Source organism: Paroedura picta, chromosome 2, assembly GCF_049243985.1.
Source record: "Paroedura picta isolate Pp20150507F chromosome 2, Ppicta_v3.0, whole genome shotgun sequence".
Classification (NCBI taxonomy): Eukaryota; Metazoa; Chordata; class Lepidosauria; order Squamata; family Gekkonidae; genus Paroedura; species Paroedura picta.
The window spans coordinates 74,772,004-74,794,085 of NC_135370.1; the positions used below are offsets into that span (position 1 = coordinate 74,772,004).

At 46.6% G+C, this 22,082-nt stretch overlaps 1 protein-coding gene across 2 annotated transcripts in view; it reads left to right on the forward strand.

The window, feature by feature from the left end:
* The window catches only part of LOC143829635 (unconventional myosin-X-like), a 100,297-nt gene that overhangs the window by 28,462 nt on the left and 49,753 nt on the right, over nt 1–22,082 (forward strand). Inside the window, exons 4-14 of one of the 2 annotated variants that reach the window (XM_077320845.1) lie at nt 6,713–6,900; nt 7,042–7,176; nt 7,874–8,013; nt 9,597–9,707; nt 11,363–11,466; nt 14,315–14,444; nt 15,310–15,428; nt 19,334–19,480; nt 19,973–20,073; nt 20,454–20,520; nt 21,784–21,876. In XM_077320845.1, coding sequence (XP_077176960.1) covers nt 6,713–6,900; nt 7,042–7,176; nt 7,874–8,013; nt 9,597–9,707; nt 11,363–11,466; nt 14,315–14,444; nt 15,310–15,428; nt 19,334–19,480; nt 19,973–20,073; nt 20,454–20,520; nt 21,784–21,876 — 1,335 coding nt within the window. Of the gene's footprint in view, nt 1–6,712; nt 6,901–7,041; nt 7,177–7,873; nt 8,014–8,399; nt 9,708–11,362; nt 11,467–14,314; nt 14,445–15,309; nt 15,429–19,333; nt 19,481–19,972; nt 20,074–20,453; nt 20,521–21,783; nt 21,877–22,082 lie in introns of those variants that run through there. The other variant, XM_077320844.1, reaches the window with a different exon arrangement.

Consider the following 22,082-nt stretch of genomic DNA (forward strand, 5'->3'; position numbering starts at 1 on the left):
GTTTTAAATTTTTCTTTCCCCCAAGAAAGCTCTAGGTCTGTCATGTGCTGGTGCATAGTCTTTCCTGATGATTTTTCATGTGCTGCTTGGATTTATAGAGCTCTCTTGTTCTCAGGCATTAAAAATGTGCCACTTTGAAAAACATGTTAGCAACAATACAGCCTCATCCATAGTAGAATCCTTCCCAACTTCAGACATATAATTGCTTGGTGAACATGAGGCATAAAAGTGTTATCTTTTTGTAAGGAGATTTATCTTGGTGTAGTGGTTAGGAGTGCAGACTTCTGATCTGGTGAGCCGGGTTTGAATCTGCGCTCCCCCACATGCAGCCAGCTGGATGACCTTGGGCTCGCCACAGCACTGAGAAAACTGCTCTGACCGAGCAGGAATATCAGGGCTCTCTCAGCTTCACCCACCTTACAGGTGCCTGTTCTGGGGAGAGGAAAGAGAAGGTGATTGTAAGCCACTTTGAGACTCCTCCTGGTAGAGTAAAGCGGCATTTAAGAACCAACTCTTCTTCTTCTTCATCTGGCAACTGGGAGGACAAGGGATGCCAGGAACGACTGATGACTTCAAGTGGTGATATATGCAATTGTGCACAGTATAATACTAGTTCTAGCTATTGCCAGGTACTGACCTGGATGGTCCAGGCTAGCCTGGTCTCATTAAATCTTGGAAGCAAAGCAAGATCAGCCCTGGTTAATAGCTGGATAGGAGATTCCCCAAAGAAGTCCGGGATTGCTACACAGAGGCAGGCAATTGGCATGCTCATCTCTTGCCTTGAAAATCCCATAAGGGGTCGCCATAAGTCAGCTGTGATTTGACAGCACTTTTCTTACCAACTGTTTCCAGAGCTCAAAAGACTCTTGGTGTGGGGGCTTTCTGAAGCTAAATGCTGTTGGCCTATTCCTTCAACAGGAAAAAAGGCAAATGTGGAATAACGCAGAGGAAAAATGGGAAATAAGGATAATAGGAGATAGGTCAGCCTAAGGAATTTGTTGTCCGGTAGTTTGACATTTGATGGGGGCCTTCCCTCTATATGAAGTGCCCTGACTTGGATAGCCCCCCAGGCAAGCCCAATCCCATCAGATCTCAGAAGCTAAGCAGGGCTAGTATTTAGATGAGAGACTGCAGTTCCTCCAAGGAATTCCAGGGGTTGTGACGCAGAGGCAGGCAATGGCAAACCACCTCTGAACTTTCCTTGGCTGGCTACCAGATAGTCCTTGGACCTCCTGGCTATCTCTGTGAGGCCAATGGGAATGAACACACCCTAAGAAATCTTGAGAGATTTCCTTTCCACTCAGGCTCCATGTTTGATATCCCATCTGTACTTGGGGCAGTATCTGCCCTTGATGAAGGATATGAAGTCCTAAAATAAGTGGAAGATATTTTCTACTTCCATTTGGTGGACTGTTGCTGAGACTTCAAGTGAAAATGCATCATGCTGCTTTTCTTAAATGTGCCTGGCTCTGTTTTAAAACTGATAACAAATTCTCTATCCTTAGAAATCCCCTAGGGAGATTCTTCAAAGATGTTATTCTTTGGACTGTTAGAGAAATGGTACTTATCTTGCATTTTATTAATGAGTAGCTAATATAATAATTTGTTCTTGAACTCATGGTATCTTTTACCCTAAATAGCATATCTCCCTCTTACTTTAATAGCTTCATCTCTCCATATATTTTAGAATGTTGTAAAGAACCCTTAGTGTCCTTTTTTCTTTCTTTTTTTCTTTTGGCAGAGCTCTCTCAGTCCTTTTTACTTCTTCTTAACCTATGCTTTCCATTTAAAACTATTGATTCTTGTCCCGTGAATGGCGACTCTTCCCTATCCTCTGTGTATACCACTAGATATTTCTGATCTTCACCAGAAGAATATCAAGGAATCTAAAGAATTTCTACGGGCCAAACTGTACTTGGGAGATTCATTGGTAGCCAGTTTCACTTCAATTTAAAAAAATGTTGGGGGACCCAGTCAAGGGTTTTCTGCAGAATATGTCACTTGGCCCTAAGAAAGGTATCAGTTTTGTGGAGAAGATTAATTTGTATTGTTCAGATGGAAAGTTTGGGACCAATTAAGGTAGCTAAAAAGCAGCTTGTTTCTCTGTATGATTCTGACCCTGTGAATAGAATCTCATTTGTGTGTCATCACCAATATGTGCATTATTTATTTATTTTTATTTATTTATTAGATTTTTATACCGCCATTCCATATGGCTCAGGGCGGTTTAAATATACATCACAGGGGGATACATGGAACGGCCTAACATATAACATAGTCAAATACAACAACAATAGTGGTTCTGAATAACACAATTTCAGTGATCTTGTTGTTGTTGTTGTTAGGTGTGAAGTCGTGTCCGATCCATCGCGACCCCATGGACAATGATCCTCCAGGCCTTCCTGTCCTTTACCATTCCCCAGAGTCCATTTAAGTTTGCACCTACTGCTTCAGTGGCTCCATCCAGCCACCTCATTTTCTGTCATCCCCTTCTTCTTTTGCCCTCAATCGCTTCCAGCATTAGGCTCTTCTCCAGAGAGTCCTTCCTTCTCATGAGGTGGCCAAAGTATTTGAGTTTCATCTTCAGGATCTGGCCTTCTAAGGAGCAGGCGAGCTGATTTCCTCTAGGACTGACCTGTGTGTTCACCTTGCAGTCCAAGGGAATCTTCTCCAGCACCAGAGTTCAAAAGCCTCAATTCTTTGACGCTCGGCCTTCCTTATGGTCCAACTTTCACAGCCATACATTGCAACTGGGAATACCATAGCCTTGACTAGATGCACTTTTGTTGGCAGGGTGATGTCTCTGCTTTTTAGGATGCTGTCTAGATTTGCCATAGCTTTCCTCCCCAGGAGCAAGCGTCTTTTAATTTATTTGCTGCAGTCCCCATCTGCAGTGATCTTGGAGCCCAGGAAAATATAATCTGTCACTATCTCCATTTCTTCCCCATCTATTTGCCAGGAATTGAGAGGGCCGGATGCCAGGATCTTTGTTTTTTCAGTGATCTTAAACAACAACAATGTAACAGGAACGGTAGCTTAGCTAAGGCCCCTTGAGAGGTCAGACTGGTTCAGGCCATGGCAGGGATGTCTGAGCGAGACCTGTGGATGTTATTTGGGTTTGGTCTGTCTCAGGCAAATGCCTGGTGGAGGAGCTCCCTTTCAAAGGCCCTGTGACATTGTGGGAATTCAGGCAAGTCCCTGATCTCTTCAGGGAGCTTGTTCCACCAGGTGGGGGCCAGGACAGAAAAAAGCTCTGGCCCTCGTTGAGGACCGACATACTTGTTTGAGGCTAGGGATCATCAGCCAGTTGATGGTGGTGGAGCATAATGCTCTTTTGGGGGTATAGGTGGAGAGATGGTATCTCAGGCACACTGGGCCCAGAGTGCATATGGTCTTGAGGGTAAGAGACAAAACCTTAAGCCTGGTCTGGAATTCAATTGGGAGCCAGCTGAGTTCTTATCTACAGCATGGTGTACAAAGCCAGCTTGGTGTAGTGGTTAGGAGCGCGGATTTCTAAACTGGCAAGCCGGGTTTGATTCCTTACTCCTCCTCCACTTGCAGCCAGCTGGGTGACCTTGGGCTCACCACAGCACTGAGAAAGCTATTCTGACTGAGCAGTAATATCAGGACTCTCTCAGCCTAACCTACCTCACAGAGTGTCTGTTGTGGGGAGAAGAAAAGGAAGGTGAATGTAAGCTGCTTTAAGACTCCTTCAGGTAGAGAGAAATGGCATATAAGAACCAACTCTTTTTCTTCTTCTACAATGATGTGAGCCCAGTTTTTTAAAAAATGATTATACGGGGGATGTTGCTATTTATTAAGGATGCAGTGTTTGTTAGAGTAATTTATTCCAACACTTTAGATCAACTTACAAGATAACTCTGTGTAACTGGACAACAGAATATTTTGGAGTATTATTTTTAATATTTCTCATAAGAAGCAGCACCTTAGAAATGGCAGCCCTCTTTTTCTCTCGCACAGAAAAGAATGCCTCTTATGACACTTAATTTGTGCCATCCAAACAAGAAGTTTGTGTCATGGGGAGCAACACTATTTTCTGCTTCAGAATTATTGATTTTACTCATACAGATTGAATTGGAGGGAAGGGAAGGAGGCATGGTATAGCCTGTTCTTTTCAGATCTCAGAAGCTAAGCAGGGTCAGTACTTGGAAACCACCAAGGAAGCCTCTGCAGAGGAAAGAAATGGCAAACCACCTCTGCTTCTTGCTTTAGACACTGATTTAATCCACTAGCCAACAAAAATTCATGTGGTTAATTGACTCAGGCCTAGTTTACGTGTGCAGCAGAATACAGTGGTAGGTTTCTGTAGTTATAGAATGGTTAGATTTTATGGTCAATGATGATGATGATGATAATAATAATAATAAACAACTAACCAGTATCTCATGATTGAGGTGGAGTGTTGCCCTCTAGTGGCAAATGGTGCTTTTTATCATAATCAATGTATCTAACAGTCAGCATGGTTTTGTTTGCGGATATTTAAATCTGTAGTTTAGGCCTATGTATAGAGTTTTTAAAGCACAGTTGGGCAACCCCCTTGGTTTTCAGATAAAATATACATAAAGGAAAAGTGGAGGAGTGTTGTCTATGCATGCACAGACAACAATCTTCTCTTTAGCTTGCTGACTGGTGATAAACGCAGCAGCACTACAGGTTGATAAGTACAATGGCAGTGGGCAGGCAGAGTAGTGAGGGTAGGGAGTGGGGTGGGAGGAGTCTCTGCTCCCCCTCCCCATTGTCAATCAGGCAGGTGGGCAGGTAGGGGAGAACCCTTGCAGCTGGTTGTTGGCAGTGTTTCCTTTGGGTGTTAAGTGGGTGAGTTGGGTAGGCAGAAAAACAGTGAAGAGGAGGGCAGGCATGGTAGGGAGGTCAGACTGAGGAAAGAGGGGCAGCAATAGGACAAGGGGGAGATAAGGGTAAGGCAAGAAAAGAAATAGGATGTGGAAGGAAAATATGGGAGAACGAGGAGGCAGTGAAAGCAGAGAGTGGAGAAAAGTGGCTGGGTGAAAGTGTCCAAAGTCAGAGGATAAAGCAGGCATTAATGAGGGAATTTTCCTGTGATTTTCTCATATATCCCTGCTTGTAAAAGCATGTTTACAAATGCACTGAGTTGGTTCCCAAAGTATCTCAAGTGGCCAACCTTTCGTTCAAATTCCACAATGAGCGCAGATTCATTTCACACTTGTGCACGAGCACTTGGAATGATGGCCTCACTAAGGCATAGTGTTAGGCCTGAATTTCTCTCTGCCTCAACAGTATGCTCCCCAGTTTTGTAGACCAGAAGCAAACAAGCAAAGAAAAAGTATATGGCCATGCATATAATGTATAATAAGAGCCAGAGTGGTTCTGTAGCACACTAGCTAACACAGTTGTTAAAAAAATGTTGGCTACCATTGCTCCTGCAGCTGTTATGGAGATGTTCATGCTATTCTGGCAGGGGAGTGAAGTAGGAGGATGGGGCTGAGTCTCTGCGATGCAAGCAGAGCTTTGCATGCTGACAGTCCCATGTTCTGTCCCCAGCATCTCCAATGAATAGTGTCAGGTGGTGGAAGGAGATGTGAAAGACTTCTGCTTCAGACCTGGAGAGCTCCTATCAGTTAGACCAATGGTCCCCAACCTTTTTATCACCGGGGACCGGTCAACACTTGATAATTTTACTGAGGCCTGGGGGGGCGTAGTCTTTTGCTGAGGGATGTCGCTGCCGCCTGAGCCACTTGCTTTCCCGCTGGTGCTCCTGACTTCCCGCTGCCCACTGGGGGGCGCTGCCAGCAGCAGCTGTACAGTGCCACACCAAGGGGGAGCCCCAGCCATGGCAGCCGCTGGAGAGCACCAAAGGTGAGCTGGCAGCAAAGTGGCAGGGCAGCCCCCGAGGCAACAGCCAGGGAGGAAGAAGAGGAGGAGCTGTGGCCCGGTACTGACTGATCCATGGACCGGTACCGGTAATGAAGAAGAAGAAGAAGAAGGTTGGTTCTTATATGCCACTTTTCCCTACCCGAAGGAAGCTCAAAGCGGCTTACAGTCGCCTTCCCATTCCTCTCCCCACAACAGACACCCTGTGGGGTAGGTGAGGCTGAGAGAGCCCTGATATCACTGCTCGGTCAGAACAGTTTTATCAGTGCCATGGCGAGCCCAAGGTCACCCAGCTGGAGCGCAGAATCGAACCTGGCATGCCTGATTAGGAGTCCGCACTCCTAACCACTACACCAAACTGGCTCTCAGACCGGGGGTTGGGGACCACTGAGTTAGAGTGAACATTAGCCTTTCTTGCCAGTACCTGTGCTTATATACCCATCCCAGTCTCTGCAATTACCTTCTTACCTCTGGCCTTTAGAAGAGAGGAAGAACTGGGTTTTTGTACCCAGTTGTACCCGTATTAACCAAAGGAGTCTCAAAGCAGCTTACAATCACCTACCCTGTGAGGTAGGTGGGGGTGAGATATCTCTTAACAGAACTGTTATTCAAGAACAGTCCTAAAAGAACTAGCAGCATGTGGAGGAGTGGAGAATCAAGCCTAGTTCTCCAGATTAGAGGCCACTGCTCTTAACCACCAAACTGTCCTAGTTCCATTGGTCTAGTTTGGTTTAAGCTTGCATGTTGATTTTGTCCACACCCTTTCCTTCTGGGAAACCAGGCTTCAGAGTGCAGAAAGACTTCTTGCTTGTCTCATTGTGTTTCCTCTATTTTCCCCCAGACAAATATTGGTTCCATCTTGATCTCTGTGAATCCATATAAGCCCATCACTGGCCTGTATGACGCAGCTACCATTGACCTGTACCGACATCACTGCCTGGGCGAGCTGCCACCCCATATCTTTGCCACAGCCAGTGAGTGCTACAGCTGCCTGTGGAGGCGCCATGACAGCCAGTGTATCCTCATCAGGTAAGGGCTGGAGGGGAGGGGGACATTGCCAAGGCCCTCTTGATCCCAGCAGCCATACTTCCTCTGCTAGCAGCTGTCTTGGTCTGCCACTGAGGACCATTTGAGTTGGTCTTTTCCTAAGGGCTGTGTGTCTGTTCGCAGTGGAGAAAGTGGAGCTGGAAAGACGGAGAGCACCAAGTTGTTGATGAAGTTCCTGTCAGCCATGAGCCAGACCTCACTGGGTGGCCCTGTGTCGGAGAAGAGCACGCATGTGGAGGAGGCCATCATGGAGAGCAGGTGCATCTTGTAGCAGGAGACTGGCAGGAGTGTGTCCTGGAGGAGATGCTGCACAGGGGAGCAGCATCATGTGCGGATGACTGTATTGCTATTGCAGCCTCCTGGTTAAATATGGTATATGGCCAGGGCTAGCAGTTTCCCTTAAAAGTAAGCTCTATTGTATATGAAGTAGGAAGGGCAGGTACATTCCCTTGAGACACCACTGCATTTAGTGTGGGAAATCCCACCCCAGGCTATATCTTCAGGCTATATCTTCAGGCTATATCTTCAGGCTATCTGGTCTTCTGAAACAGAAGACCAGATAGCCACAAGGAGATCACAGCCACAGGCTGTTGGTATTATAAGAAGGTTACCCAAGGACATAATGCTTATAAAAGTTGAGTTACACCCTTCTAAATCCGTAGAAACTAGCAGTCCAGAAGTATGTCAGTTTTTTTTTTTTAGGATTGCACGGTGTACTGTTTAAGCCTGCTGCATCCACTCATCTTGACTGTTCCCCCTCTAGTTACCTGGGAATGCTACTCTAAACAGGGCTGTTTGTTGCAGGTGTGAAAGTGGAATTTCACCACCTCTATGAATGCTGAGATAGTTAGGAAAATTCAAGGTACCTGCAGAATTTTAGAATATGTGCGGACTTGCCCTAATGTGCCTCTGAAGTGTTAAAACTAAACTCCCACCATTCCCCTCCCCTCACTAGCCCTGTCCTGGAAGCTTTTGGAAATGCCAAGACTGTCTATAACAACAACTCAAGTCGCTTTGGCAAATTCATCCAGCTGCATTTTTCCCAGCATGGACACATCCAGGGAGGAAGAGTCACTGACTGTATCCTTTGCTTTGGTTGCTTCCATCCTAATCCCCAGGGGCATACTCCAAGAATTGCTGGGATAAAGGTAGGATAGGTGTGCTGGATATGTGCTTGGGACTCATTCAGAAGGCCACATTGCCGTAAGGGGATGTTCACCCTATGCTCCATCTCATTCCTTAGGTCTCTATTCCAGAAAATTGTAATTTGTTAGGCCTTTAGAATCTAGGCATGACACATCTCTGGCTATCAGAATTTGGAGATGGCAGCTGGGATCCTTTCAATGTGTGAGGTTCTCTTTAACATCACTTGCTCCTTAACTTATTGCTCAGATTTGTTGGAGAAGGTGAGTCAAGTTCACTGGTATCCTCCTTCTTTATAGCTCTTTGTGTCAGCCATTTTTGTAATGGTAGCAGCTGGGTGGAACTGCTCTGTCTTTAGTAACACACGGCATCAGCACTGCTGAGTGCGGGGGGAGGGGTGTCTATGTAGTCTGGCCTACAGTTTTGCTTCAGTTTGTTCCATTTCACAGTAGATCTGTATGGGAGGTGAGTAGTAAAGGTCTAAAGGGAAATAAAGCAAACGGAACATTATTTGAGGGGTTATTTTCGTGTGTTTGACCAGTCACACATACTTTCTGGATTGCATGTTGAACATTTATATTTCTCTCCATATATGCTGGGGATGGAGGCTGCACCTTCCTTGCCTTTTATGCAGAGTTTAAAAATAAGGGCTATGGGATTTCCCCCCCCCCCTGAGATTATGGGGTATCCAGGATTTGAGTCTGCACAGCAGTCAGGATTTTATCTTCTGCTAACAGAACCACAAAAGTCTGTCCCCAAATCAGCATAGATCCAGGTAAATGAGCAGAGAGATGCAATGGCACCAGATTCAAGAAAAAGTAGAAAATCTGCAGTGGGGAAGGAGCTGAGGCAGGAAAATGGCCATCCAATGCAAGAGCTCCATCCTCATGGATCATCTAAAACGCATGCACTTTTAAGAATGGGCATGATTGGGTGCAAGAAAATCATGAAGATGGATGGAAACGCTGGCAGATCAAGAGCTGTGTTGTAGGCTGCACTCTCTTTTTCATTCTCCTGGCTTTCCGCAAGCCATGCAAAACTGAATTATTCACAAGGGCTTTTCTGCGCAGGTAACAGAGTTGCAATGGTTTACAAATTTGCAAGGATAAAAGTTTAGGGCCTTGCAAATCATCTGTGTATAGTTGATCGTAAATAGGATCCCATTTATGTAATTTCTGTATTGCTTAATGTGTCATGCTCCTACTTACGCCCTGTTTCATTTCTTCCTAGTTAGTTCCAGACTTCTACAGTCCTAACGCAGGGGTAGCTGTATGTCCCGTTTTGTTGATTCTACTGACTCCCTGTATATCATCTGCCTTGAGTGCCTGTGAAAAAGGCAGACTATAAATAATGCAAATAAATAGAAAAATTAAAAAATGAATCTAAGTAGCAGTGTTTGGAAAACTGCTTGCATTTTGTTGCCTGGATAGTGGACAAGCTACTGATTACGTATGCTCTTTCTCCTTCAGAGCAGACTACTTGATGCACCCTAAATCTTCATGATTCTCTTGGTTGGTTGTGGGCTCAGTTATCAGTTTCCCTTCATTTTCTTTCATTTCAGAACAGAGTTGTTCATCAGAACCCAGGAGAACGTAATTATCATATCTTCTATGCCTTGCTAGCTGGTGTCTCTGGGGAACAGAAAGGTAATGGGAAGTATACAAGATGATCTTGACAGGCTAGAAAACTGTGCTAATATGAATAAAATGAATTTCAATAGTGATAAATGTAAAGTTCTTCATTTAGGTAGGAAAAATCAAATGTATCACTACAGGATGGCAGTAGTACGCGTGAAAAGGATCTGGGGGTCTTAGTAGACCATGCACTGAACATGAGTCAATAGTGTGACTCAGTAGCTAAAAAGGCAAAAGGGGATTTAGGTTGTTTTAAAAGAAGTATAGTGTCCAGATCATGTGAGGTGATGTTGCCACTTTACTCCACTCTGGTTAGACCTCACTTGGAGTACTGTGTTCAGTTTTTGGCACCACAATTGAATAAAGATGTAGAAAAACTAGAGAGTGTCCAGAGGAGGGCTATGAAGATGGTAAAGGGTTTGGGGACCAAGTTATATGACAAAAGCTTGAGGGAACTGTGTCTGTTTCGCCTGGAGAGAAGACAACTAAGAGGTGATATAATATCTTCAAATAATTTAAGGGTTGTCATATAGAAAATGGAGCAGAGTTGCTTTCTGTTGCCCCAGAGGGTTGGACCAGAACCAGTGAGTTGAAATTAACTTGCAAGAATTTCCGGCTAAACACCCGGAAGAAGTTCCTGACAGAGCAGTTCCTCAGTGGAACAGGCTTCCTCGGGAGGCGGTGGGTTCTCCTTTGGATGTCTTTAAGCAGAGGCTAGATAGTCATCTGACAGTAATGCTGACTTTATGAACTTAGGCAGATGGTGAGTGGGTGGGCAGGAAGGGATGAGTCAGTGTTTGTCTCTTGTGGTCTTCCTTGCATACCCAGGGAATTGCTAATCGCCACTGTGGGGTGGTTAGGTGAATTTCCTCCATGCCAGGCTGAATTCTGGAGATTTTTGGTTGGGTAGGGAGGAATCACTTGAACATGAAAGTGGGGTCACTGAGGGTAGGCAGGTAGTTGTGAGTTCCTGCATTGGGCAGGGGGTTGGACTAGATGATCCTGGAGGTCCCTTCCAACTCTATGATTCTAGGTAGTTATCTCCTTGCCTACACTAGTGAAACTGCCCCACATAGGCTATCTTCATGGCTGATTTCTCAGAATTCCCAGGGACTTGGGCCCTACCTGCATGTTATGTTAGTAATCCCCGAATGGATCTCTCCATGTATAGTTTAGCCTTATAAAGCAAATGAAGGGGAAAGATTTTGATTAGGGTCTAGGGAAGAAGAGGTGTTGACTCTTTCCCCCTGTGCCCCTGGAAGTCATTGCTTCCAACCCCGTTCCCAGGGCTACGTTTTCATTTTATGCATCTCTGTGTTCCATGTGGCTTGTCCCAACCCCAGTAGACACAGTTTTCCTGAGATTCTTAGTAGTCCATTAGAGTTCCTTCCCACGTTTTCATAAACATTAATGTATACGGGTAATCTCCGTCTAGCCCCTGGTTCCTGATCTCAGTGCATATTGTCTGGATTTGTCTCATGGATTCAGTTTTGGTGCTCAAGTGTGGAATGGAAAGTGGTGTATGGGTGACATCCTGAGATGAGAGCATTCAGAGTAAGAGTTGCCTCCTTCCTGAGTGTATGTGACTCATGCTTCTCTTTTCTTTTGCTTTGTGCTCCTTTAATCCAATGCATCCATTTCTCCTTTGGCGATCTGCCTTCCTACAGAAGCCCTAAGCCTGCTGGAGCCCAAGAGTTATCGTTACCTAAATCAATCTGGCTGCATCACCAATGAGAACCTGGATGACAAAGAGATGTTCAGCAAGGTGACGGTGAGTCTGATCCTTAATCATGTGGCCAGCTAATACAGTCATCTATAAATCAATTCATTTGTATTTCTTTATTTAACTTATTTATATTTATACACCCACCTTTTTCCAGAAGACCTCAGGATTCAAGACAAGGTTTTGGAGTTTTTTTAAAGGGAAGAGCCCTTGTATAGTGGTGACTGTTCACATCCTCACTCTGCCATGTAGCTTGGTGGATGACCTTGGGCCGGTGGTGCTCTCTTTAAGCCAAACTTCCATCACAGGGTTGTTGTGAGGATAAAATGGAGAAGGGGAGTCTGATGGACACTGCCATGAAGATCATGAAAGCTAAAAATGTACTCCCTAATATGACTATGGGACAAAAGGGGAGGGATAGAAGGTCCCAGGTTCAGTCCCTGACATCTCCAGTTAAAAGGATCAAGTGATAGGTGATGCGAAAGACCTTACCCTAAGACCCTGGAGAGCTGCTGCCAGTCTGAGATGACAATTTTCACCTTGATGGACCAAAAGCCTTATTTGGTATACGGCAGCTTCAAGTGTTCATAGTAGTTTCGAGCAAGAGGTACATTTTCATCCTTGGCTAACTGCACTTGACACCGCTTGTGAACCGTATACTTTGGTGGTGGAAAGTGCCATCAAGTCACAGCTGACATGGCAAGGCTCTCAAGGCAAGAGATGAACAGAGGAGTTTTGGCTATTGCCCACCTCTGCATGGCGATTCTGGACTTCCCTAATGGTCTCCCATCCAGGTACCAGCAAGGGCCAATCCTGCTTAGCTTCTGAGATCTGGTGAGATCAGGCTAGTCTGGGCCACCCAGGTCAGGGAAATCGTATATATATATATACTAGTAAAAGAGCCCATTGCATTCCAAATACAATGGGCCCTAGCAGGGGGGTGGAGAGCGAGGGACTGGCGAGGGCAGGGTGAGGAAAGGTAGCTTACCGGTGAGAGGGCTGTAGCGACGTCGGGCAGCTCCTTCGCGGCGGGCAGCTCCTTGGGTGGCTTCTTCTCGGCGGGCAGCTCCTTCGGCGGGCGGCTCCCTGGCGCGGTCTTCTTGCCGGCGGCCATCTTCGTGTGCCGGCGATGCGTTTTTAGAGGCCGGGGGCTCCCTGGGCGGCGGCGGGCGCGGCCCGCGGGTGCGGCCGGCGGGCGTGGCCCGATCCGCGGGCGCGGCCGGCGGGCGCGGCCCGATCCGCGGGCGCGGCCCGATCCGCGGGCGCGGCCCGATCCGCGGGCGTGGCCCGCGGGCGCGGCCCGATCTGCGGGCGCGGCTCGCGGGCTTAGAGGTTAGAGGTTTAGAGTTTAGAGGTTCTTAGAGGTTCTTAGAGGCCGGCTGGCTTGGAGCAACTGCGAGCTGCGCTACGCGCGGCTCGCAGTTGCTCCGGCAAGGAATCGGAGGGACCAATCGGCAGGCGCTTCGCGCCTGCCGATTAGTCCCTCCGATAGTCTGTCATGAGGAAGGGGCCAATCGGCACCCTTCCTCATCCCGGACACAGCCCGCCTTCCAAGGGCTTACTGTTTTATTTAGTCCGTGGCGCCCGCGGCGCCACGGGCGGTGTAAAGATTTCTTTTGCCATCAAGTCACAGCTGACTTATGACAACCTGGGTGGGGCTTTCATGGCAGTAGACCTTCAGACGTGATGTGCCATTGTTTGACTCTGCAGTGCAATCCGAGACTTGCTTGGTGGTCTCCCATCCTAACACTAACCAGGGCAGACCCTACTTAGCTTCTGAGACCTGACAAGATCAGGTGAGTCTGGGCTATCCAGCTCAGGGCGACTGTGTACTTTGGCATTGTCCTGTGAAGTAACTTAGTTTGCAAACCCTCTGAAGTGTGTGCCTACTGGTGCTGTTTCTTGCCCTCCTGCAGTCTTGCACTGTCGTGCTTAGTCCTTCACTCAAAACGCACAGGCTGAAGGACAGACTAAGAGCACTAATCCACAAGGCAGAAAAGACAGAGATTTGACATGCGTAGGAGAGGGAAGGGGGGAAATGTGACAGAAACATGTATTATTTATGAAGTACTTTCAAAGCAGTGTGCTGCCCGGTGGAGTAATTTGAAAATAGGTGTTCAGACAATAGAATCAGGTTTTTAGCAAGGAAGGGGATGGAAGACTATCAACTGCCAGGTCAGACCCTGGGAATATCTTTTTCCAGCTGCTGTTCCAGATCCAAGAAGCAGCCTGGTCCAATTCCCGCCAAAGACATGCAGAGAGTTACTTCTGGCCATATGTGTTCAACATGATGCGAGAACAAAGTTTGAGTCCAGTGACACCATGAAGACCAACAAGGCTTTATTCTGGCATGAAAGGCTGCCTGCCTAGTGAGAATCTGTTCCAGTTGGCTGAACCAGAACTACTGAGAGTTGTGGAGTGCAGCCCAAAGTGTGCCTCTGCAGTAGTAAATCCTACAGAATTCAGTAGGACTGCAGAAGAAGAAATTGGTTTTTATACCCCGCTTTTCACTACACAGAGGAGTCCCAAAGTGGTTTACAATCCCTTCCTTTCTCCACAGAAGACACCTTGTGAGGTACATGAGGCTGAGAGAACTCTGGCAGAACTGCTTTGAGAACAGCTCTAACAGGACTGTGACTGGCCCCAGGTCACCCAGTTGGCTACATGTGGAGGAGTGGGGGATTAAACCTGGCTCACCAGATTAGAAGCCACCAAGCTGGCTCCTTATTTTGTATGCCCTAGTTAGTGAATTCTGGATTGCCACTTGATCCTGCTGTCTGTGTTGGAAAGAGGGAGAATAATTAACATTAGGCATTAGTTTCCCATTGGTCCAGAATAAGAATCGGTGTCTCTTATAGGAGGTGTGGATAACATGTTTTAAATGTGTTTTGAGCAGACTGCCCTCGAAGTGATGGGATTCACTTCTGAAGAGATCCGGGACATTTTCAAACTTCTGTCTGGCATTCTGCAGCTTGGAAACATTGAGTTCATGACAGCTGGAGGAGCTCAGATTACAACAAAAACTGGTACGCAGTTCCCTCCTGTGTTCACACCTGGAACCTGGTTCTCCTTCATAATCTTAGTGCCATGGTCCCCATGAGATCCACTCCTGGTACGGTGCACACAGGAGATCCACTCCCTACATTCCCTTCCTACTGTGGATTACTAAACTCTTGAAACTCAGCGGACCCTCAAGAATAGCATACAGAGAAGGATAGGAAGAATGAAGTAGTAGGAGGAAATGGCAGAAATCCCTCTCTGCCCCCACCCAAAAAAAAAACAATGGAAACTCTTTCCATCAAACAGCAAGTTGGTACCCGTGGATCTGCAGGGCACTTGTGGGGCATTTTGCTGCCTTCTGTCATGGTTCGCAGGGCAACGGTGATGCTGGGATCAGAGTGCCTTCTCAAAAGAGAGGAGACAGGTCCAGATACTCTCCAGTGTGACCTCTGGGTGTGTGTGATTCCAAAGTAATGTGGATCTTTCTAACTTCATAGGTTATTCTAGTTTAGTTACCATATTGGCAGACATGGTTACATCACCTAAGTGGATCTGCACTCTTGTTCCTTTGGGTGTAGGCTTATTCTTTGCCAGTGCCTTACAAGGCATTGTGGCCAAGGCGCAGGGAAGGAATTAAATCTTCATGGGTCTTGCTTGCTGGGCTTCTTGTGGCCTCGTTATCACCCTCAATAGAGCCTGTGGCGGAATCAGCACCTGTCATCCCATTCCAGGAATGTCTCTCCAGACTAGTATTCCATCTTGGATACTAACTGCTGCAGGTTTCTTCACAGGGGAAAGAAATCTGTCACTCTGCAAAGATATCCACACCTTGGCTGTTGTTCCTGTCTTCAGAATCCTACATTGTTCTTTCTCTGTTGCCGTCTCTCTTAGTACTGAATAACTCGAGTGAGCTGCTTGGCTTGGATGCTTTTCAGTTGTCGGAGGTGCTTACCCAGAGATCCATGTTTCTACGGGGTGAGGAAATCAGCTCTCCCCTCACTGTGGAGCAGGTGAGTAAGTAGCCAGCCGTTCTGCATTTTTAGTGGCAGTACCAAGCTATGTCTGAGGAAAGGAGCTTTCACCCTCGAAAGTGTATACCCTGAAACTCTTGCTAGTCTCTTAGGCACCAATGGACTCGAATCTGCTTCACTGCAAACTGGCATGGCAGCCCTCTGAAGTTATGAAGAGAGTTTGCCTGTAGGTGGCAGCACTTACAAGGTGTCGAAGAGAAACTGCGCTCAGGGGACATTTGCGATTTGACTAGTCATCTGATCAAATGTGGTCTTCCCAGAGGGCACACAGGGGGGTCAGGAATTTGCGTAACCTCAAGAAGCAAAGAACCACAACTGGCCTAGAAGGAATAGTAGGCAGGCCAGCCTTCCTCCTGGCTCAGTTATGTTCTGTAATGTAAAAACGAGAGGTAACAGGCAGTGAAGCTGAGGAAAGCTCTGCTTTGTAAGTGCTGCCCTCAAATGGCTTGGGCCTTCAGTACTGCAGAGGCCATTTGTACTATCTGACCCGGGGATTGAGATCTGCACAAATCTCCTTTAGGAAACCTGCCTTGCCTGAAGCTCAGTTGCCTGGTAGCTGAGAAAAGGCCTTTTCGGGGGCTGGCCCCACCTATAGAATGCCCTCCCAGAGAAGCTGAGAGTAACCACTTCTCTATGGTAGATTCAGGTGAGTTTGAAGCAGCTGAACAAAGTTTGAGTCCAGGGGCACATTCAAGTGCACACAAAACCTTGAATAATAGTTTGTGGGTCTTACGAGTGCCCCTGGACTCAAACTTCTCCAAGGGTCTTTCAGGAGAGGTGTCATTTATGTTATTTTAAAATGTTATGTTATTATGTTATGTTATTTTGAGTTGTCTTGGCGACCAGTTATGGATGAAAGGTATCAATAAATGTATTTAATAAGTGCAAGGGCCGTGGCATTTTAATAACTAAATGCAAAGAATGTGGTCCTCGGCCAGGAACTTGGGGGTGATTTTCAACGCCTCCCTGTCTATGGAGGCACAGGTCAACAGAGTAGCCCAGCTTCGCCAAGCAAAGCTACTAGTGCCCTATCTGTCTCCGGAACACTTGGCTACTGTGATCCATGTGACAGTCACCTCCAGGCTACACTTCTGTAACTCACTGTAAAGGTAAAGGTATCCCCCTGTGCAAGCACCGAGTCATGTCTGACCCTTGGGGTGACGCCCTCCAGCGTTTTCATGGCAGACTCAATACGGGGTGGTTTGCCAGTGCCTTCCCCAGTCATTATCGTTTACCCCCCAGCAAGCTGGGTACTCATTTTACCGATCTCGGAAGGATGGAAGGCTGAGTCAACCTTGAGCCGGCTGCTGGGATTGAACTCCCAGCCTCATGGGCAGAGCTTTCAGACTGCATGTCTGCTGCCTTAACACTCTGCGCCACAAGAGGCTCTTGTAACTCACTGTACGCAGGCCTAGCCCTGAGCTTGACCCAAAAATTACAGATGGCACAAAATAGGATCCTCTTAGAATCCTCACTGGAACATCTTGAAGGACCCATATTTAGCCAGTGCTGAAGCAGCTACGTTGGCTGCCCAGTGGTGTTCTGGATTTGCCAGTGGTTCTTACCTTTAAGGCCATTCATGGACTGGGACCCTCTGCCCCTCACAGGACTTTATGTTCAGTGGGTATGAATATGCTGGTGGTTCCCAGCCCACAGGAAGTGCACCTGGCCTCAACCAGGGCCAGGGTCTTTTCTGCCCTGGACCTTGCCTGGAGGAATGAGCTCCCAGAAGAGCTGAGAACCCTGTCAGAGTTGTCACAGTTCTGCAGGGCCTTCAAAACAGAGCTCTTCCACCAAGCTTTGAGTTGAGGCTACGGCCAGAAGATCCTGGGTCCCCCTCCCCTCTCCCCATGGCTGGTTGCCATGAATTTTACAGCAAATGACCACTGACAGCATTCTAGGCCGTGTGCTGCCAGATTTCAGAGTGGGTGGGAATTGGGTTTTGATTTTACCTGCTGCCATCGATGGGATTTAACTTTAGTAGCAAGGATTGATTTTATACTTTTGTTGTTTTATTGTGGGGTTTTAACCTGCAAGCCGCAGTCTGCCGGCATGGCTGAGCATGGTGGGAAACAAATCAATCAGTCTTAAGCCAGTGAACCAAAGCAACAGGAGAATACAGCATAGTATAGTGTTTCCTTTCAACAATCCCCTCAGTAACAGCACAGGATGGGCTCCAGTGGCTTGTTTTCTACCTGTGCAGCTTGACACGGAGAAGAGGGCTGCTTATGAGGTCCCACGTCCTGGCAAGTAGGTATTTGCTTTGAGGGATCTCCATAGAATCCCCCAAATCCCTGGAAGTAGGACAAGGAAAATGGGGAAATCGTGGTTGTTCATGACTGCATTATTTTGAGGCTCAAATGAGATTTGCAGTACAGTCTTATGAGTACTGGTTATAGCTTCCTGTGGGCATCTGGCCAGTGCAGCGTAATGGCCAATGTGGTGAGGCATTTAAAGTACTAGACTAGAACTAAAGTGAGCCAAGTTAATATTCCCACTCCGGCATGAAGCACAGTGTATTTCCTTTGGCTAATCACTCTTAAGTCTAACTTTCCTCCCAGAGTGTTGTGTAAAAATCAAGGGAGTGGCAGTGTACACTGTCTGGGTTCCTTGGAAGATGGGAACCCTATAAGTATATAAATAAAATCTGGTTGGTGACGGTTGGAAATGGAATGCTAGCCTTGCGTTCTTGTAACAAGGAGGACTTAATATTTGCTCCATCTAAATAGCAGCCAAGCTTCTCAAGATGCGAGAGAGCAGCTTCTGTGTACGGAGAGGAGTATTAAACAGAGCTCTTCCATTGCTGAATGGTACAAAAGACATCAAGCAGTTGCTGATGGTTGTAATAGTTGCTAGTCAGGCATTCTGCTTCCAAATGCTATTTCCCCATCCCTCCAGAGATGGCAGCCAGCTGTTGTCAGACGGTGTTCCAGGCATGGGAGGACGTAGAGATCTCCATCAACATCCATTGTATGAAAAACTCATTTCCATTCTGAGCTTTGGCATTTTTGCTGTGCTGAACAGAAGGCACCAGGATAGTGAATGGAGCCCTTTACAGAAGGCACATGTTTCTCACCCTCTGCCCCGCCTTCGCTTTGCTCCCAGAGCTGGGTGTGGTGAGTCAGGAGCCAGTTCCTGGAAGCTGTGGCTGGGCTGTAGACTGACCATGCCGTCCAGCCACTTGAATTCTGCTTCCCTCTCCTCTGCGCTGCACTGTATCCGACTGGCTCAGGGCCAAGCCTCGTTTTATGTGGAACGTGGAGCAGCTGCTGATCCATTTCTCCTCATCTGTCTTGCTCTCTCACTCTCTCTGGTAATGTGTAAAAGACACAAAAGGGTGACATCATCATGCGCAACATTTCCCTGCCCCTGCAAGCAGCCAGGCAAGGCAATTCTGACTATGATGAGACCAAGTCACATGTTTTCTTCAGCCAATATTACTGGAGAGATGTAAGATGGCAGCAGCCAATAACTTGTAGTTCAATTCTTAGCTTTGCCTAAAGACACTGCTGTGTGTGTGTGTGTGTGTGTTGCTGAACCAAAGGGGAGGATTTGGGGCAATCCTATCTCCTGTTTTATGGTTTCTATATTTGAGAAACTGAGGTCCTTTAAATTTGAGAGGCTGTTAAAGGAAGATGTGAAAGGAATTTATTTTAAAACATCCACATGCATACACACACTAAGTGGTGGGAAGCTTGGCTGACTGGGGCCTAGCTTTACAAACAGTAGATAAAGTAGCAGATTTTATTTTTTTTACTATATAGTTCTGACTGCTGGCGGGAAGGGCGTTTCACAGTGCTGTCCTCGCTGTATCAAAGAAAAGCCTCCCCGTTGCAGGTGGCTTTCACATCTGATAAAGCGTCTTCCTCTGTGTTTGCTCCTAGGCTGCTGACTCCAGGGATTCGCTCGCCATGGCCCTTTATTCACAGTGTTTCTCATGGATCATTGGCAAAATTAATGCAAAAATAAAAGGGAAGGAAAACTTTAAGTCTGTGGGAATCTTGGATATCTTTGGATTTGAGAATTTCCAGGTTAGAACTTAAATTGTTGGGGATTCCATCATGAACTAAAGATTGCATTAACACTTTAGGAAAACAAGCTTGACTGATACCAGACTATATGTGGGGGGAAGGGGGACAGAAAGGCAGATGTTGTCATGGGTGATTCAAGTCCTTTGACATGCCTGATGTCTGATAAGAGTGATTCAGGGAAGGGCATTTCAGTTCACCACAGTAATAGAGAGGCACAGTGGAACTCTCTCCTTTGGCACATGGGGCTGTGCCTGCATTCCTTCAGAGAGGAGCTGTCCCTCTGCCTCTTAAGCTGCTGATCTTGTCCTGTATTCACCCGTGTGCTGATTAAGTGTTTTTGAGCAGAGGGTGTGGTCAGCAGGAGATGCTGCTGCACATGGTTAGTTGTCCCTTCTGTTTCCTGCAAGCACTGCTGCTTCTGTGCGGCCCAGAAGGGAGAGATCTTTTCCCTAAGTAGATATTAATATTGGTTTCTCTTTTCCACACTCCTAGGTGAATCGCTTTGAGCAGTTTAACATTAACTATGCAAATGAGAAGCTCCAGGAGTACTTCAACAAGCACATATTCTCCCTGGAGCAGCTTGAATACAACAGGTAGTGTCAGAGGCCTTGTAGGAGGTGGCTGTTATTGCCTAGTGGCACCCAGTAATGAGGAGGGCCTGTGGCTCTCTGAGGGAAAGCTGCTGGAAGCAAAGCTGTTTTGGATTTAATGGTTTGAATGCCAAATGGAAATGCCAGAGTAGCTGGAAGCTGATTTGGTTATTTCTCCACACACAGTTCCTGTCAGTCTGCCCCTCCCCACCACACACACACACACACACACTTTGCTGTTCTTTTCTTTTTGCTTAGAGGGGGATGTTAACCCCATCTTCCTTTCCTGTGGCTCTGCCACTCCCTACTGCCAGGCCTTTTTCTGCTACTTCAGTCCTGTTCACCACGAACGAACGCTTGACATGTTTTCTCTTCTTTGGCAGAGAGGGGATATGCTGGGAAGCCATTGATTGGATGGATAATGCAGAATGCCTGGATCTTATTGAGAAGGTAGGTCTGTCTACCAGGGAATGTGCCATCTAAATTGTTCTCCTTCTCTGATGATGATATGTTTCTTATGGCCTGTACTTCATCCTCTGCACCCTTTCCTTTAGAAAGCCAGTTCTAAAGGGTGCTTTAAGATACATGTGCTTCCGCCATTACTGTGGGTTCAAGGGTGGGCTTCAAGGGAGGACAAGGTGTGGGGCATTATTGGTAAGAGAGAGAGGAGTCTGGGGAAAGGAGGAGGAAGAACTTAACTGGGATTAGATGGAGATCAGAGCTGCAGCACAACACTCACTCCAGGTTTTGGGGTTTTTTGCTATCATAAGCAAATAAACATTTATCCCCCACCCACCCCCTGCCATCCAGTCTTATTGTATGCTGTGCCTATATCAATGTATGAAGCTACGAAGTCAGATCATGGATCCATTCACTCTATCATTACAATACTATATTCCATGGCGAGGCGTTCTCAGGGACGTAGTTTTCCCCATTTGATGGTTAATGTCAGTTGGTGGTGGAGGTCAGGAGGCTGTTGAGCAGATTCCCAGGCAACATCACGAAGCTCAGGAGTCGCCCCTCTTTCAGGAGTGTGGGCAGTACAATGCAGTCCCACTCAGAGTTATACTTCTTAATTTAGGCCATTGGAGCTCTATTTAGGATTACACTGTAATCCAGTACTCTCAAGCATTTGCTGAGTTTGGCTGTCTGATGGAGCCTCCCACTCTCAAAGAGAAAGCTGGCTTTTTTGCAAATGCAGCTGGATACGTAAGATCCGAACTAGTTTCAACGTCTGCTTCTTCAGGGCTCTGTTCAGGGCCGGATTTACATGAAAAGAGACCCTAGGCTATTCCACTTATGTGGCCCTTTCACCTCCCATTTTTAAGTTTGTAAATTACATGAGAGATAATAAAATACATCATTACTGTGATATATATCAATATGTTAAAAGAAACATGTTGTGATTGGTACTAACCTTTATAAAAAATGTGGAATATAGGCCCCTCTTGATCTTGAGGCCTTAGGCTGAAGCCTAGTTAGCCTACAGGAAAATCCGGCCCTGGCTCTGCTTTTCTTCCCATGTCCAAACTTAGATGTTTGAAACTGCTCTGAGGATTAGGGTAAGTCTAGATGGAGTAGTCCCTTTTAGTACATCTTTTGTTTTTCTGGAAATTAACAGTCTAATATTGCCATAAGCTTAGCCCCTCCCCCTGCAATTCATGATTGCATCTGAAGGGCTGATTGCATACTCCCTCTCTTGTCTGGCTGCAGAAACTTGGTTTGCTGGCCCTGGTTAATGAGGAAAGTAGATTCCCCAAAGGCACGGATGGCACCCTTTTGGAAAAGCTCCATAGCCAGCATGGGGTAAGTAAGCACACGTGTACATTTGCAGCATTCTACACACTGAGTTAGATATCTCTAAAACTTACGTGCTGCATTATTCACCTAGAAGATTCTTGACGTGTTTTGCCGTTTGAAGAGCAGAATAAAAGCAACAGTAAAATGTTACATTTGGTGTATGAAGCCAACAGAAAGCAGCAGCAGAATCAAAAATGAAATGCAACCAACAT